Below are 15049 nucleotides of genomic sequence, written 5' to 3'. Positions count from 1 at the left end.
TTAGGTAGAGGAGAAGTCAACGTTTTGAGTTACACCCAAAACATTGACTTCTCCATCTCCTGATGCTGCATGGCTTGCTTTGTTCTTCCAAACTCCTGTAGGTCTCCTTTGGATTCCAACACCTGCTGTTTTTTGTCCCTGTCATATGTTCAGGAAAATACTACACTGCACGAGTATTTTTTTTTTAAAAGCATGATGAGGCATCGGTTTATCTGTAAAAGGCCAGAGGAAAGGCACACATTTACACAAATATACTGGAGACAGGGTTATAGGAAAAGGAGTACCTAACCAAATAGCAAGACTTTAAGAGTGAATCCTGACAGCCCAAGGACCAGTATCAGAAAAAAAATCTGATAAAATCAAAGTCAGCATAAATTATTTGAAAACAGTGACTCAAATCCACGATAAGCTTGCACTTATTTGCTTTGAGAAAGCTTTAAACAATTAGAATCTTCACTACCATTCCATTGAATTCACATACCAGAACACTGAAAAAGACCCATTTCGGTTTATATGGCACAACACTATGTACTAACTTTAAAAAAAAGTAAAAATTATATCACTCTAGAAGGTTCTACCCATAGAAGGACAAGGGCAAATGCATCAGAATACCAATAACTGCAAGAAATCCTGTAAGTCACAACTTTCTAATGATTGAAAATGAAACCATATGGCATGTAAAAAGTTGATTGTTCAGCCCACCAAATCTGCTCCACCATTCAATGAGATCATAGCTGATCTGATCACCCTCAACTCCACTTTCTTACCTTTTCCCTATAACTCTTGAATCCCTTAATGATTAAAACTCTGCCTAGCTCAGTCTTGAATATCAGAAATGACCCAACCTCAACAATCCTCTGCCTTGAATTGCCCTTCATTCACTAGCACTGGGTCAAAATCCTGGGATGCCCTTCTTGCTTGGTCCGAAAGTGTATCTATGGCATGCAGCAGTTAAAGTGTTATGAAAGTGTGGGTGTACTGTACCTTTAAGTTAAAAGCAACACAGTGGCCTGACAGCACCAAATATTTGATAAAAGATACAATGTAACATTTTGATCTAGCAGTCAGGATAAGTGGCTGCTCAGAGAAAAAAAACACAGATTTGAATTTGGCCAGTTTAAAATAAACAACCCCAAAAAACCAAACTACAACCCAGTTTCAATTTAATTTATTGACAATCTTAAAAGCCAATGAGACAATCTGATGCTTTGGGGGTATAAGACCAGGGAAAGTTGAACAGCTGGAAGGAGAACTGCCAGCATGTAAAAAGATTGCCTGAAAAATAGCTCTTTTAAAAAGGTACCTTTATTCATCAGTAACCCGTGAAGCAGAATTCCCAAGACGACTGAAATATAGAGAAGAACCGAAAAGTTTCTGGTTTTGAGAAGTTCTGTTTTGTAAACCATAATCGTGAGTTTTATCAGACTAGTATTATAGAAGTGAAGGTAAAAAGATAGGTTACAGAAAGGACTTGTAAATAGTTGCTAGCTTATTTCGTAAAGTATAACAGAATAATTAAGTTGTTAATTTTTACTTTAATTCTTGACCTATTGAATTTTCATAGATTAATGCATGGGATAAATCTTTTCTGTGTAGCTGGTTTTAAATTAAGCATGATAGTATACCCCATGTCATAACAATTTGGGGGCTCGGGTCCATGATTTGAACTGATTTAGACATATTTGAATAGATTTCGGGGTATGAAAATTTCCAGCAGATTTAAACACTTTCTAGCTAGTGTCCTAGCTCTTTAAATAAAATGGAGGAGGTGAGGCAATTTGTTTACTTTTGATGAGTTGTGGTTGATTAAATTAAAAGGGGAGAGAAATGGCTCTTAAAATTGCTAAAGAGGTTCTGCGATTTGATGATGATTCTCAAATTTGCCAAGAAAAGTTCAGAAGGAAAGAAAAAGGCCATGCTTAAATGTCAAAACTCTGCCACAGTTTGATGAGAAAGATGTTGAAGCCTTGTTTCATTTGAAAAATTAGTTTGGCACACAGAGTGGTCTGAAGATTTATGGGAAATGCTAGTTCAGACTAAACTGGTTGGTTGAGCTACTGAGGTATTTGCCATGCTGTCAGATGAGGTGTCAGGAGATTATGAAGAGGTTAAGCAGCCTATTTCAAGTGCTTATGGATTGTTACTACAAGCATATCGACAGCAGTTCAGAAACACAAAGGAGGAACCAAGTTAGACAATTGTTGAGTTTGAAAATAATTGAACAGCCATTTTGATTATGGGTGTGTACTTTGAAAATAGATAAGGCCTTTGAGGCTCTAAGAGAGATTATTCTGCTGGAGGACTTTAAAAACTCACTTCCATAGATGGCAAGAATTCATGTGGAGGATCAGAAAGGTAAGGAAGTGAGAAGAGCAGCAGAATTAGCAGATGAGTACATTTGGTGCATAAGATATCTTTCCGGCCAAAATTTCATCTTGAGGGATAGAAGTTGGGAGAAGGGGAGATCCTACACTACTAAACCAAGAGTAGAGACCACTGATAACAATTTACCACAGGATAACAAAGAAGCCCAAGAGGGTGGAAAGGAGGCAAAAAGACCTCAGGTGTTTCCACTGTGGTAAAGTGGGACATGTAAATTCAGTGCTGGTCATTACAGAAAGGCATTGTGGGAAATGATATGGCAAAATAAGTAAGCTGGTGGCATTAGTGAAAGTACTAGAGAAGACCAAGTGCAGAAGAGCTGCAGGAGAGTGCAAGCTGAGGAGGGGCTGGGTATGCAGTTAGGACCTGATCACTACAAATAATTCACCTGTGGGTAAAGTTTACTAAAAGAACGGGGGAGAAGGATGAGAAGTTATAACAGAGATACTGGATCTAACCAGTTGCTGATATCAAGAGATGAGCAAATATGTACTCTTTTTGATCTGTTACCAGAGAGTAACAGATTTGTGGGGCTGATGGACAGAAATTTAGTGTTCCCTATGCAACATCAGATTAGAGTGTCAGTTCCAGGAATTCAGTTTGTTCTTGGCAATGATTTGGCAGGGTCAAAAGGTGGGGAGTGACACCTGTTGTTGTGGAGAAGCCCAAGAAACTGAGGAGTTAAAACAGAAATATACTGGTATTTTCCCAGACTGTGGGGTAACCAGACTCCACTATCTTTAGCAAAAATTAAAGAGAAAGATGAAGGAGTTGAGATTCAGTTAGCAGATATACTGTTTGACATAATGGTGCAGAAAAAGTCCTGAACAGACAGATATGTTTACTCCTGAAAGGTTAAGGGGCTTACAACAGCAAGATCATAAAAGATACACGTGGATGCGTTCCCCAAAAAGGAGGCAGAGAATATTCCAGAGGGTTATTATCTGAAAGATAAAATCCTAAGACAGAAATGGAGACCACTGCAGGTTAGTGCAGAGAAGAAATGGGCCAAAGTGCACCAGAATGTGTTGCCGGTAGCATACAGGCAGGAAGTGATATGGGTAGCACATGAACTACTTATAGGTGGTCACCTCTGGGTACGAAAGACTCAGGCTGAAGTACAAAAACATTTTTATTGGTCTGGAACGCACGAGGATGTGATTAACTTTTGCCATACATGCCAAATGGTAGGTATGCCACAGAAGGTAATAAAACCAACACCTCTGTTGCCAATTCCTGCATTTGGAGAACCTTTCATGCAAGTTATAATTGATTGTTTAGGTTCCCGCCTGAGAAGTAAAAGTGGGAACCAGTTAACCATAATGGATATGTCTACCAGATTTGCGGTGTATCAAGGCAAAAAGGGTCTTAGAGGAGTTAGTAGCTCTCTTCACATGGTATGGGCTATGCAGAGAGATTCAGTCGGACCAAGGGCTAAATTTTACTGCTCAGTTGTTGAGGTGGTTATGGATAGCTTAGGTATACAGCACTTTAAATCCGGTGTGTATCTTCCTGAATCCCAGGGAGCTTTAGAAAGGTGGCATCAGACCTTGAAGACCATTTTGAGAACATACCATCAGGACTACCTGAATGATTGGGATAAAGGTATCCCATTCATATGGTTTGGCATTAGTGACGCCCCAAACAAATTTACTCAGTTCACTCAGAGAATATTCAGTCATGAAGTGAGAGGCCCTTTGAAATTAAATTGACAGGATCAAAGTCAGAGATGTTACACTTAGATTATGTATTGGAGGTGAGGCAGAGATTAAATAGAGTAGGTGAATTAGCTAAACAGCATCTAACAAGGGGACAGTGTAGAATGAAGCAGGTGGCAGATAAAAGCTCGGAGACTCTAATGTTTTCCCAAGGGGATAATGTGTTCGCACCGTTACCAGTGATAGGAGATCCCTTCAAAGCCAGATTTAGTGAACCCTATCAAACTGAGAAAGAGGAGTCAGGTGGACTATCTAGTAAAGATGCCGGATAGAAAAAAAAGGTATTGAGTATGTTATGAGAACATGCTAAAACCGTATTATACTAGAGAGCAGGAAATGGAGAAATGGGTGTTAGTTACTGCCTCGCAGAGTGAGGAATCAAATCCAGATGATATGGTTTTTGATATACCTCAAATAGATTTAAAAAAAAACAAATCCTCGAGGAGTGGGATAGGTTAGTAAGCTCTCTGTCAGGAGCATAGGACGTAGTTGAAACATTTGTTACTGCAGTATAAGGACATACGCAAGAATCAGAAGGGGAGGACTAATGCTACTGTACATAGGGAATACTGTTCTGCTCAAACACCACTGCTGTCGGCTTAATCCTTTCAAAGTCAGACAAGTCCAAATGGAGGTGGAGGCCATGCTCGACACGCAAATCATTAAACCAGGCCAGAGCGAGTGGAGTTTGCTGATGGTCTTAGTTTCCAAACTGGATGGGACTCAACGATCCTGTGTTGATTATCAGAAGGTCAATGCAGTTACAAAAATCAGACTCACATCCAATTCCTAGACTGGGAGGATTGTATCAAGAAAGTCAGATAAGCCAGTTACATCACCAAGTTGGACTTAATGCGTGGTTACTAGCGGGTACCTTTATCAGATAACAAAAGAAATTTCTGCATTTGTAACCTAAATGGGCTATATGAGTTTAGAGTGATGTCCTTTGGAATGGAGAACACACCTACCACATTCCAAAGACTCATGAACAGAATTGTAGCTGGGTTAACAAACTGTACAGTCTATTTGGATGATCTAGTGATCTTTAGTAAGTTCTGGAAAGATCACATGGTACAGTTGACAGAGCTCTTCAAACAACTACAAGCAAGCAAAACTGGTAATAAAAATAAATTAAAATTGAACTTGTGAAAGCAGAGGTGACATTCTTGGGACATAACATCAGTCATGGAAGGTTGACCCCATGGAACGCAAAGATGAAGGCCATCGAGGAATTTCCACGACCAACCTCGAAGAGGTGTTGATTCTTAAGACTCAGCAAATTCCATCAGAAGCTGGTTTCAAACCTCAGCAGTGTAGTGACACCGTTAACCAATTTACTGAAGAACAAAATTTCGGTGGAGAGAACCAGGCCAGGAGGCATTTGATCATTTGAAATCAACATTAACCACCAAACCAGTTTTAGCTACACCAAAAGTTTCAAAACTTTTTAAAATTGCCATCGATGCTAGCGACGTTGAAGTTGGAGCTGTACTCTGACAAGATGAGGAGGATGGGATTGAACTGCCAGTTGGTTACTTTTTGAAGATCAACATTCACCTGAGGAAATACTCCATGAACGAAAAAGAACTGTGAGTTTGGTACTCATCTTACATTTTAAGGTGTATTTCACAAACAACGTGTTGGAGATAGTTGTGTACACTGGTCACAATCCACTTACATTCTTAGAAAGCTTTAAAGACAAGAATGAGACTATTTTGTTGGAGTCTTATGTTACAGATTTTTTATTGAAAAATCATACATGGTTCCAGTTGTATGAATGTAATTGCAGATGCACCTGATAAAGTTTACATGAAATTTGTATTTAGTGTTATATATACACAGGTATATGGGAAGAAGTTAAGGTGAACTTTTATTAAGGTTCTGTGTATGTTAGGGTAAGATGTTTAAACAAAATAAAAAATGAAGCCATCTTTTCAGTATGATGGTTCTTTTTTTTCTTAAGGAGTGAGGTGTTATGAAGATATGGGTGCACTGTATTTTTAAGTTAAAAGCAACAGAAGTGCCTGACAGCACCAAGTGTTTTGAAAACAAACCTTTGGTCTAGCAATCAGGGTAGCTGGTTGCTTAGAGACAAAAAAAAATTTGAATTCAGCCAGTTTAAATTATAACCCCCCCCCACCAAAAAAAACCCAACTCCAATCCAGTTTGAATTTAATATATTTAATCTTAAAAGCCAATGACACAACCTGATGTGGGGGTATAAGACCAGCAAAAATTGAACAGTTGAGAGGAGAACTGCCAAGCCACCAGCATGTAAAAAGACTGCCCAAAAAATAGCTCTTAAAAAGGTACCTTTAATCGATCAGTAACCTGTGAAGCAGAATCCCCAAGAAGAAAAGATGACCAAAAATAGAGAGAAGAACTTAAAGCTATCTGGATTTGAGATAAGAAGTTTTGTTTTATAAATCGTAATCGAAAGTTTTATCCAAATAGTATTATAGAAGGGAAGGTAAAAGATAGGTTAGAGGAAGGACTTTTAAATCGTTATTGGTTATTAATTCTCTGTTATACTTTGAGATATAGTTGTTAATTTTTACTTTACCTAGTTCTTGGCCTATCAAATGTTCACAGATTACTGCAAAGGATAAATCTTTTGTGTTGTTGGTTTTAAATTAAGCAGGAGAGTTTGCCCAGTATTGTAACACAAAGCATCAACTTGCCTCATTCTCAAGGGCAGTTGGGATCAAGTAATACATACTGGCCTATCCAGCAACACTAGCAGCCTGGGAATGAATAAAAGAAATGAAAGCGTAAAATTTGCTTCCAGCACTCAAGCCTTGTCCTCAACAACAAAAAAGTTAAACTGTTTATTTTACTTAAAAACTATGTAACGTTATGCCGGATATGGAATGTTAGACTTCTACCTATAAATCAGAATTGGTTAGTCAATGTTTAGTATTTCCCTTTGTTTAAAATCTGACACACTGAACATTGACAGGTGAAATCTATTGCTCCTTTATTGCACTGCAAAAACGGTTATACTTACATAATATTTGTCTGGGTTATATCTCTTCTGATAAGTGTAAATAGTCACTTCTTTGATTCGCCCATCTTGTTTTAGAGAATAGGTTTTAGGAGAGAATGAAAGTATAGCTTGCTCATTGGAAGGTAAACCCGAAAACCGTAGCTGTGCCAAATTGTGGATCAGAAAGTTAAATTTGGTAGCCATGCTGCCTAAGCTGGATTCTATCAACCTAGAGTGGAAAAGAAACAAAAACTGTATAAATTGCATCCATTTTCATTCAGATTGAGCGTGCTAATCACATCAGTATGGCTTACAATATTCTACAGTCATTCATGGAGCCAATAGCACAATTCCAAATAGTGACCTGCTGAAGATTACTCTTACAAGCATCAAACAGCAGCACGAACAGCACAAAGTCCCCAAAAGCTTCTCAATTCACAAAGGTAGCTTGTCATCATCATCAAAGGTAATTCAGAATGGGTGACAAATGTTGGCCTTTCCAATGACGCCAACATCCAGTCAAATATAAATGAGAAAATGATAGGCATTTGGGTTTTCAAAGTTGTGAAATTCAAGTTTCACTGCATCTTCTCTGGACACATTTATAGGATTTTAGTATTTCTCAGTGTATAAGATTCCTTATGTAGTCCTTTCTGCCTCAGTACTACACAATTTGCAGCATTCATTTGCAATACACCTTACCTAGTGAAGAAGATTGTGGCTTCAGCATCAGTAGTCTGTGGCTGCAGAGCATCTTGGACATACTTTAGATCCTGCACAGTAGTGAGTTCTGGTAATCCAGAGGACAGCATCTGTCATAGGTAGAGGTGATGCAATAAATTAGGAAGTTTTTCTTCCAATACTCTTTGTATAAAAAACAAAATCATCAGGATGTCAACATGGAATTTGGTCTGGGAGGTATGTAAAAATCTTTATTAGTTGGATACAAAAAGTAAAAGGCCAAGTAGATTTATTTAAAATTTTCAAAATACACTTTTCCATTCTCTTTACTTTAACTACTTTGTTTATTGGTATGGTTATAAAGTCTCAAACAGAACTCAGATAACATCTTTAGAAAAGAATTGCATTAAAAATCATAAGGGCATAGATTACACAGGTATCTAAAATGCAAGTGCTTGATGTTTTAACCATCCCATTTTCTTCTTCAACACTATTAAAGGAGCTAGCTTATCTTTATTTAAAAATAAAAGAGCATGCAGCCAAAAATATGAATTGAATTTATGTGTTTAAACAAAAACCAACTGATCTGCTGTGAAGCTCAAGTATTTCGTTTTAACTGCTCAACTTAAGCTGGCTGTTCTCTCTCTTTCATTGTTTGGGCAGCGCTTGCCCAGTTATTCAAGGATTTCTATGTACAGTTATTAGTTACCAGTGACAGGAGGTTGAGGAAGTGGTTGGCATGCTTGCGAAGGAGATTGTAGGACTGACAGCACAAATCTACAAATAACTGAAATCGGCTGGTTGGCTTCTCTCCACCATTAATCACATAAGCCATGTCAGAGGTCAGTACAAATGGGGCTCGATCTCTGAAGGAAAGACAAAAATGTAAGATTGTGCCCTCACTCAAAAGATCACAAAACGTTGCATTTTTCCATAACATTGTTTTGTTCCAGTCAGTGTAACAAACTAAGCCAAATCTTAGCTTAAAACCACATATGTAGTTTATGCAGCACTCGCTGTCGTTTAGGAATAGAAACCTGGACAAATTTACACACTTACCCAAATTCAACCCTTTAACCCTAATATCAGATATAGGAAAAAAAAATTATAGCAGCTCTATCCAGTGACCCAGTTAATGAGCTGATTCAGCTCAAACCATAGATGAAGTTATAGACTAAAGTTAGCCTTTATCACAATATTAATTCTCAAATCACAAAAGCAACTTGATAGCAGACTCAGCAGTGTTAGATGCTGCAATGGGGTGCCTGTAAAAAGTATAATTCATCTTTAAATTATTTATATACCATGTTGGCAAAGATTAGAAATCAATTTTAAGGTGGCAATAAAAACCTTCAAAAATTCATGTGCATAATTTATTTGACCTCTAGAGTGTGCAAAACCTAATCTTTACCAGTTTGGGTTGACTCACATGAAAACGATTCTAGTGAAGATATATTTAAAATGGGAATTGCTAATACAAATGCCATTTCTTCTACAAATTACGTGATAAAGTGGATAGACAAGGTAAAATATATTCTGTGACGCAAATGTTTCTGCTTAATTCCATTTGAGTCATTAACTCCTTTGTTAGTTGCATAAGTATAGACATTGATATTTGTGAAACAGTTCAAAATTCTAAACTGGGAAATAGCAAGATTAAAATTAAAAGACAAATTCACCTTCTAAAACTTCCAAACATCTGTGCATGTCCCAGAAATTTCCCAAAATCTATATGGAACATGTGGCCAGTTGACCTGAGCATGATGTTATCATTATGACGGTCACATATTCCCAGCACATAGGTAGCAACACAGCAGCCCGCACATGAATAAATGAAATTTTCGGATGCCTGTAAAGTTGAGGGTTTCAGAAAGTTAATTTTCAGAATGATACATGTACTGAACAATTCACAAACCTTACAATTATGATTCAGGTCTTCTGATTATAACTGCTTTTTATTTAATATTAGTGAGGCACATACCATGATGGTAAGAATGCTTATAGATCTGGGGAGACAAGTTCAAAACCTATTTTAATTGTCATAAACCTTTAAATACCTTTTGTTTTCTTGCCCCTAAAAGGACTTTACATGAAGAAATTTCCTGTAGCAGCCTGTTCATTATATAGGCACGTTACAGCATGCCGGTCTCAACACTGAATTCAACAACTTCAGAATTTTATTTCATTTTTTAAAAAATAGGTTTCTTTCACTGTTCTGTACCTCTTATTTCTTGATTGTCTCTTTCTCTCGCTCCCCACACTCTCATCACCTTTTTCTCTCCTCTTTCCCCCTGTGCTACCCTTCTCCCCCGTTTTCCATTTTGCCTCTGCTTCACCCCTTCCCCTCCCCCCATATTTTGTCACACAGCATTGGCTTCAGCCTTGGTCATTCACAGCTCCTAATCTCCCTGTAATTTCTCTATGCACTGTCGTCATCATCATCATCTCTTTATTGCTACCTTTGCTTCTGGAGCCATGACTCACCTTCTTTCAGCCTCGTATAAATGCCTCCCTATTTCTCCCCTTTTTTTTAAGCTTTGACAAAGGGTCAGTTAGACTCTAAACGTCAGCTCTTTTCTCTCCTTACAGATGCTGCCAGACTTGCTGAGATTTTCCAACATTCACTTTTGGTTTCAGATTCCAGCATTCGCAGTCATTTGCTTTTATTTTGCTCAATTTTGGCTGCACAACAAATGGCAAAACTATGGCGTCAAAAAAACACAATCTCATTTTGAACTAATGCACAACTACAACTGACAGCAATAAGTGGAAGCATCAAAAAGTTAATGCATAGTGCATTGGAACAGAATAGGGAGACCACCACTTTGCCATCTGGTAGATCTCCCTCCAACTTGGAGAATATTCAATTGCATTGCCAAACTAAATCCAACATTACTCAATATTAGGCACTGCATAGTTAGAATGCTGTACTTGAGATCAGAGTCAACATGGCAATCATCTGTCATTTATCTCATGGCATTACCAAAACAATAACTGGAAGTTTCTCCTCAAACACCACAATCAAAAACCGATTAACTGGTAATTATCCTCATTGTTGCTTTGGGATAGCTGCTGCTTTTGTCAACTGTAGGTTTTAAAGTAATGCAATTGCTTGAAATAACAGATTATTTTCGCCCCCCCCAACAAACATGGAGCACTAAACAAAAACTGAAATGCAAATATAAACCAAGTGGGAGTAATTATGTTTCGTAAGTAACAATTCACCTTCTCATATTCTTCTTCAGTGGCATTGTATTTCCTGAGCCATTCAGCTAGTGGTTTGTCTTTGAATGAACCAGTCACTCCATACTCAACTTGGATTTTTCTTAGTGTTTCTGAAGCTGGTACAAGCTCGACCATACCTGAAGATAAAGTGGCATTAACAGAAGGTAACAGTCAAGATGAGAGCCTAAGAGACTGTTTACGTCAGTTCACCCCTCTTCACTTTGCCATTTAACAAAATCAAGAAAAACCTCAAATTATAATCAGCTCTCATCTGGTCATGAAATCATTCCAGACATCTGCACAAAGATTTTCCTCAATATCCATTTTTTAAACTAAAAACAATTGTGTAATTACATCTTCTAATTGCAATGTCGGATATATCTTAAGCATTTTGCATAAATTAGCAAGGCCTTACTTCACCATCTGCCAGCTAAATTAGCAATTTTAAACTTCTAATTTTTGCCATTTTTGCCTTTAGAGAATGGGTAAAGTTGCACAAGTCTCAGTACTGAGTGGAATAAGCAATACATACAATTCTTGGAGCTCAAAGGAAAAATTTTCATTTTAAAAAGGAAATGGCAAAATTTTGTTTCAGTTTTAATTAAGGCTCTAATGTTTCAAGGAGTTCATCCAGAGTGCAGTTGAAATATATAGAATTGCAATTTTTCCTTCTTTAGCCCTGTCTAACAAATTCAATTATAACAGAAAAGAAAAACAACTTTGGTGGCTTTTGGGAAGTGACCCAAAGAAAATGTGCATTCCTACAAGTAGACTGTTGATTTGATACAGCATTATGCATTGCCTGAAGTGAACAATGCCTTTGATAAAATTTGCAAAGCGTGCCCTTTACTTTCCAGTCTTATATGCATTTCTAGGTTTAAGAAGTTAATACACAAGGTTTATTTTTCTCCAGCCCTGCAAGGGGAATTTGTTCAGAGTCTCAATGGTATTTAGGTGTGACAAAAGTGGATTCTTATTAAATTCGGTGCAAGAAATATGCAGTATTAGCATTGTTTTGAAAGCCAACATTGACATCAGTAGTAACTGCACAACATACCTCTATCCTTCCCTGTGGAGATACATTTGAAGATGACCATGCGCAAGTCCAATCCTTCCTGAAGCCATATTTTGTCCATAATTTTGATCATTTGTAGGGCAAGCATGTCTTGTCGCAAATCTTCACCAATCTGTAAACAAGATACAGTGGGTTACTACATACTTCAATTACAAATGTAAATTGCAAACTTATGCAGCATTATTCAATTATTTATTACTAGTTTTTAATTCATGTATTGAATTAAGCAGAAATCTGAGAGACTATTGCAGTCAAATGTGATGATAACTACTGAAATTAAAATTGATCAGAGGGCCAGCTTGCTATCTTTATGTTGCTTCCATTTCAATACCAATCAGTAACAAGACCACAATATTTCTGATTTCAATTCGATTCAGTAATTAAAAGGCAATAGGACAGAGGGTGATGATGGAGGGTTGAACTTGAGGCTTGTGATCAGAGGTGTTCTGCAGGAATCAGTGCAGAGTCTACTGTTGTTTGTCATTTATATAACAATTTCGAGGAGAATATCAAAAGCATGGTTAGTAAGTTTGCTGAGGTCACCAAAATTGGTATGTTATTCATGAAGAAGGTTAGCAAGAGTACAAAAGGATCTTGATCAACTGGGCCAATGGACCAAGAAGTGGCAGATGGAGCTTAATTTATATAAATGCAAGGTGTTGCTTTGGCTAAGATGAACAAGTGCAGGAGTCACATAATTAATGGTAGGATCCCGAGTAGAGTTTTTGAGCACTGACACCCAAGGGTTCAGGTACATATTTCCTTGAAAGATGCATCACAGGTAGACAAGATGGTAAAGAGGGTATTTGACATACTTGCCTTCATTGGTCAGACTACCGAGTAAAGGAATTGGGACGTCATGTTGCAACTGTACAGGATATTCACAAGGCCACTTCTGGAGTTGTGTATAGTTCTGATGATCCTGCTACAGCAAGGAGATTATTAAATGGGACAGGTGCGAAAAAGATTTACAAGGATGTTACTGGGTCTGGAGGGTTTGAGTTACTGAGTGAGATTGGAAATTTTTTTCCCCCACTGGAGCATACGATGTTGAGGGGTAACTTCACAGATTTATAAAGTCATGAGACATAAATAAGGTGAATAGCAAAGGTCTTTTCCTTAAGTTAGAGGAGTGCAATAATAGAGGGTATAATTTCAAGGAGTGGAGAAAGATTTAAAAGGGATTTGAGGGACAATGTTTTCCACATAAACTGTGGTTCATATGTGGAATGAACTGCCAGAGGAAGAAGTGGTAGATGCAGATATAGTTACAACATTTAAAAATACATTTGGACAGGTACATGAATAGGAAGCGTTTAGAAGGATATGGACCAGACACAGGCAAATGGCACTAATTCAGTTTGTGAAACCTGGGTTGGCAAGGACATTTTGGATCAAAGGTCTGTTTCCATGCTGTATGACTCTGATTGGCTCCAAAAGAAATAAGCATCGAGCATCACAGATCGAATTATTCTCACTTCCAAACTTTAACAATGGTTGGCAATTGCAATGAATACTTAGATGAATGAAAGCTGAAGCAACAAAAATATTGTCAGTGCGTTTATATTAACTGATTTGTGATCCCATCCATAATCTCTCAAAACTTGATTCCTCCCTACCCAGAATTTCTCTAAAATTGCACCCCAATGTTTATATTAACATACCTTAAACATAACATTGATTTCATCCCCCAGGGGGTCAGCATTCACCAGTGTCACCTTTAGTGGTACTGCATTGGAACTGAAGAAGGAACAAGCCTATAAAATGAAGGGCAGGTAATAAAACAGGGAAAGATTAATAATCAAAAAATTTTAGAGGGAGACTCTGACCACATTCCAGAACATAAAGCGTTAATAACATATCAATTAAAGGACCCGTGAACGGCAGCATCGAAGCGTCCTTGTTTAAAACAAGGTTTGAACTCAATTTATTGAATCCAGATGGTTATCAGCTAAGCCAAATAGCTTGCTGGGAAAAGTTCTCCTCAGGTTGAGAAATAGTTTGGGTTTTAAAACTAAGATAGCGAAAATTTTTTTTGGTGACAGTTTAGGCTAAAGACACAAGCTGTGTTGCAACATAAAAAGGGGCTGAAAAATAATGCTAAAATAGTACAAACTTTCCAACATAGGCGAGTCATATTCAAGCCTGTACAACAAAGTTAAACATCTACTGTAAAAGATTATGTAAAATGACTACCAAACACAAATGTACATGCATTGTAAATTCATTTATCAGTAGGATACACTACTTGTGAGCCAAACCTTGTGATGCAAGATTAACTGAAGTTGATTTGTAAGTTGCATTTTCAGCAAAAAATATTGTATTAATTGTAAGGCACATAAATAATATTTCTAGGTAGTGTATTTAAGGTTAATCACAAGTAAAATAAATTATAATGCTAATTAAATGCTGGAAGCAATTTGGCACCTTCCAACACTGATAAGTTCACAGATCAGAACAAATATATTGCAACCAAATGATTATGTACTCAAGAATGTCACTGAGGCTAAAAATAAGTTTGAAATTCCAGATGTTCCTGTGTAGCTACTGGGATCATGAATGATAGTCCATAAGTTGAAACTAAAACGATGCTTAAATTGCTGTATGTGGCAGCTTTGATACATTAATTATTGGATCCGTCATACCTTAACATTCAATTCTTTTGCCACCAGGCTTGGATTAAGGGGCAGGCGACATTTATTTTTGAAGAATGACTGGACACGATCCATTCCTTCCTGAAGCACAATCTTTAAAGAAGAAAAGATGTATTAGTTGCATTTACTTTTTGACTTCAGATTTTTGCAGGATATGGAATGAAACTCACTGGCTTTGTGCCTTTTCATATTGTGAAAACTTAAAGAGAAAAGGAAGACTAATTCAGTTCAAATCCAAGACAGCTAGATGATATTTTGATTAATGCAAAATGCTGCAAATATTGGAAATCTGAAAGCAGAAATCACTGCAAAAACTCAGTAGGTCTGA

General features: G+C 37.4%; 1 protein-coding gene across 1 annotated transcript in view; it reads right to left on the bottom strand.

Moving 5' to 3' along the window:
* The window catches only part of pik3c2a (phosphatidylinositol-4-phosphate 3-kinase, catalytic subunit type 2 alpha), a 100515-nt gene that overhangs the window by 10221 nt on the left and 75245 nt on the right, over window positions 1-15049 (bottom strand). Inside the window, exons 19-26 of the mRNA XM_043705773.1 lie at window positions 14713-14814; window positions 13732-13824; window positions 12050-12179; window positions 10993-11129; window positions 9447-9616; window positions 8477-8633; window positions 7789-7898; window positions 7108-7315 (exon numbers count right to left, since the gene is read on the bottom strand). Of these exons, the coding sequence (XP_043561708.1) occupies window positions 7108-7315; window positions 7789-7898; window positions 8477-8633; window positions 9447-9616; window positions 10993-11129; window positions 12050-12179; window positions 13732-13824; window positions 14713-14814 (1107 nt within the window). The remainder of the gene's footprint in view (window positions 1-7107; window positions 7316-7788; window positions 7899-8476; window positions 8634-9446; window positions 9617-10992; window positions 11130-12049; window positions 12180-13731; window positions 13825-14712; window positions 14815-15049) is intronic.

The sequence above is a fragment of the Chiloscyllium plagiosum genome, chromosome 16, assembly GCF_004010195.1.
Source record: "Chiloscyllium plagiosum isolate BGI_BamShark_2017 chromosome 16, ASM401019v2, whole genome shotgun sequence".
NCBI classification, from domain to species: Eukaryota; Metazoa; Chordata; class Chondrichthyes; order Orectolobiformes; family Hemiscylliidae; genus Chiloscyllium; species Chiloscyllium plagiosum.
This window is presented reverse-complemented; position numbering and strand designations above follow the sequence as displayed.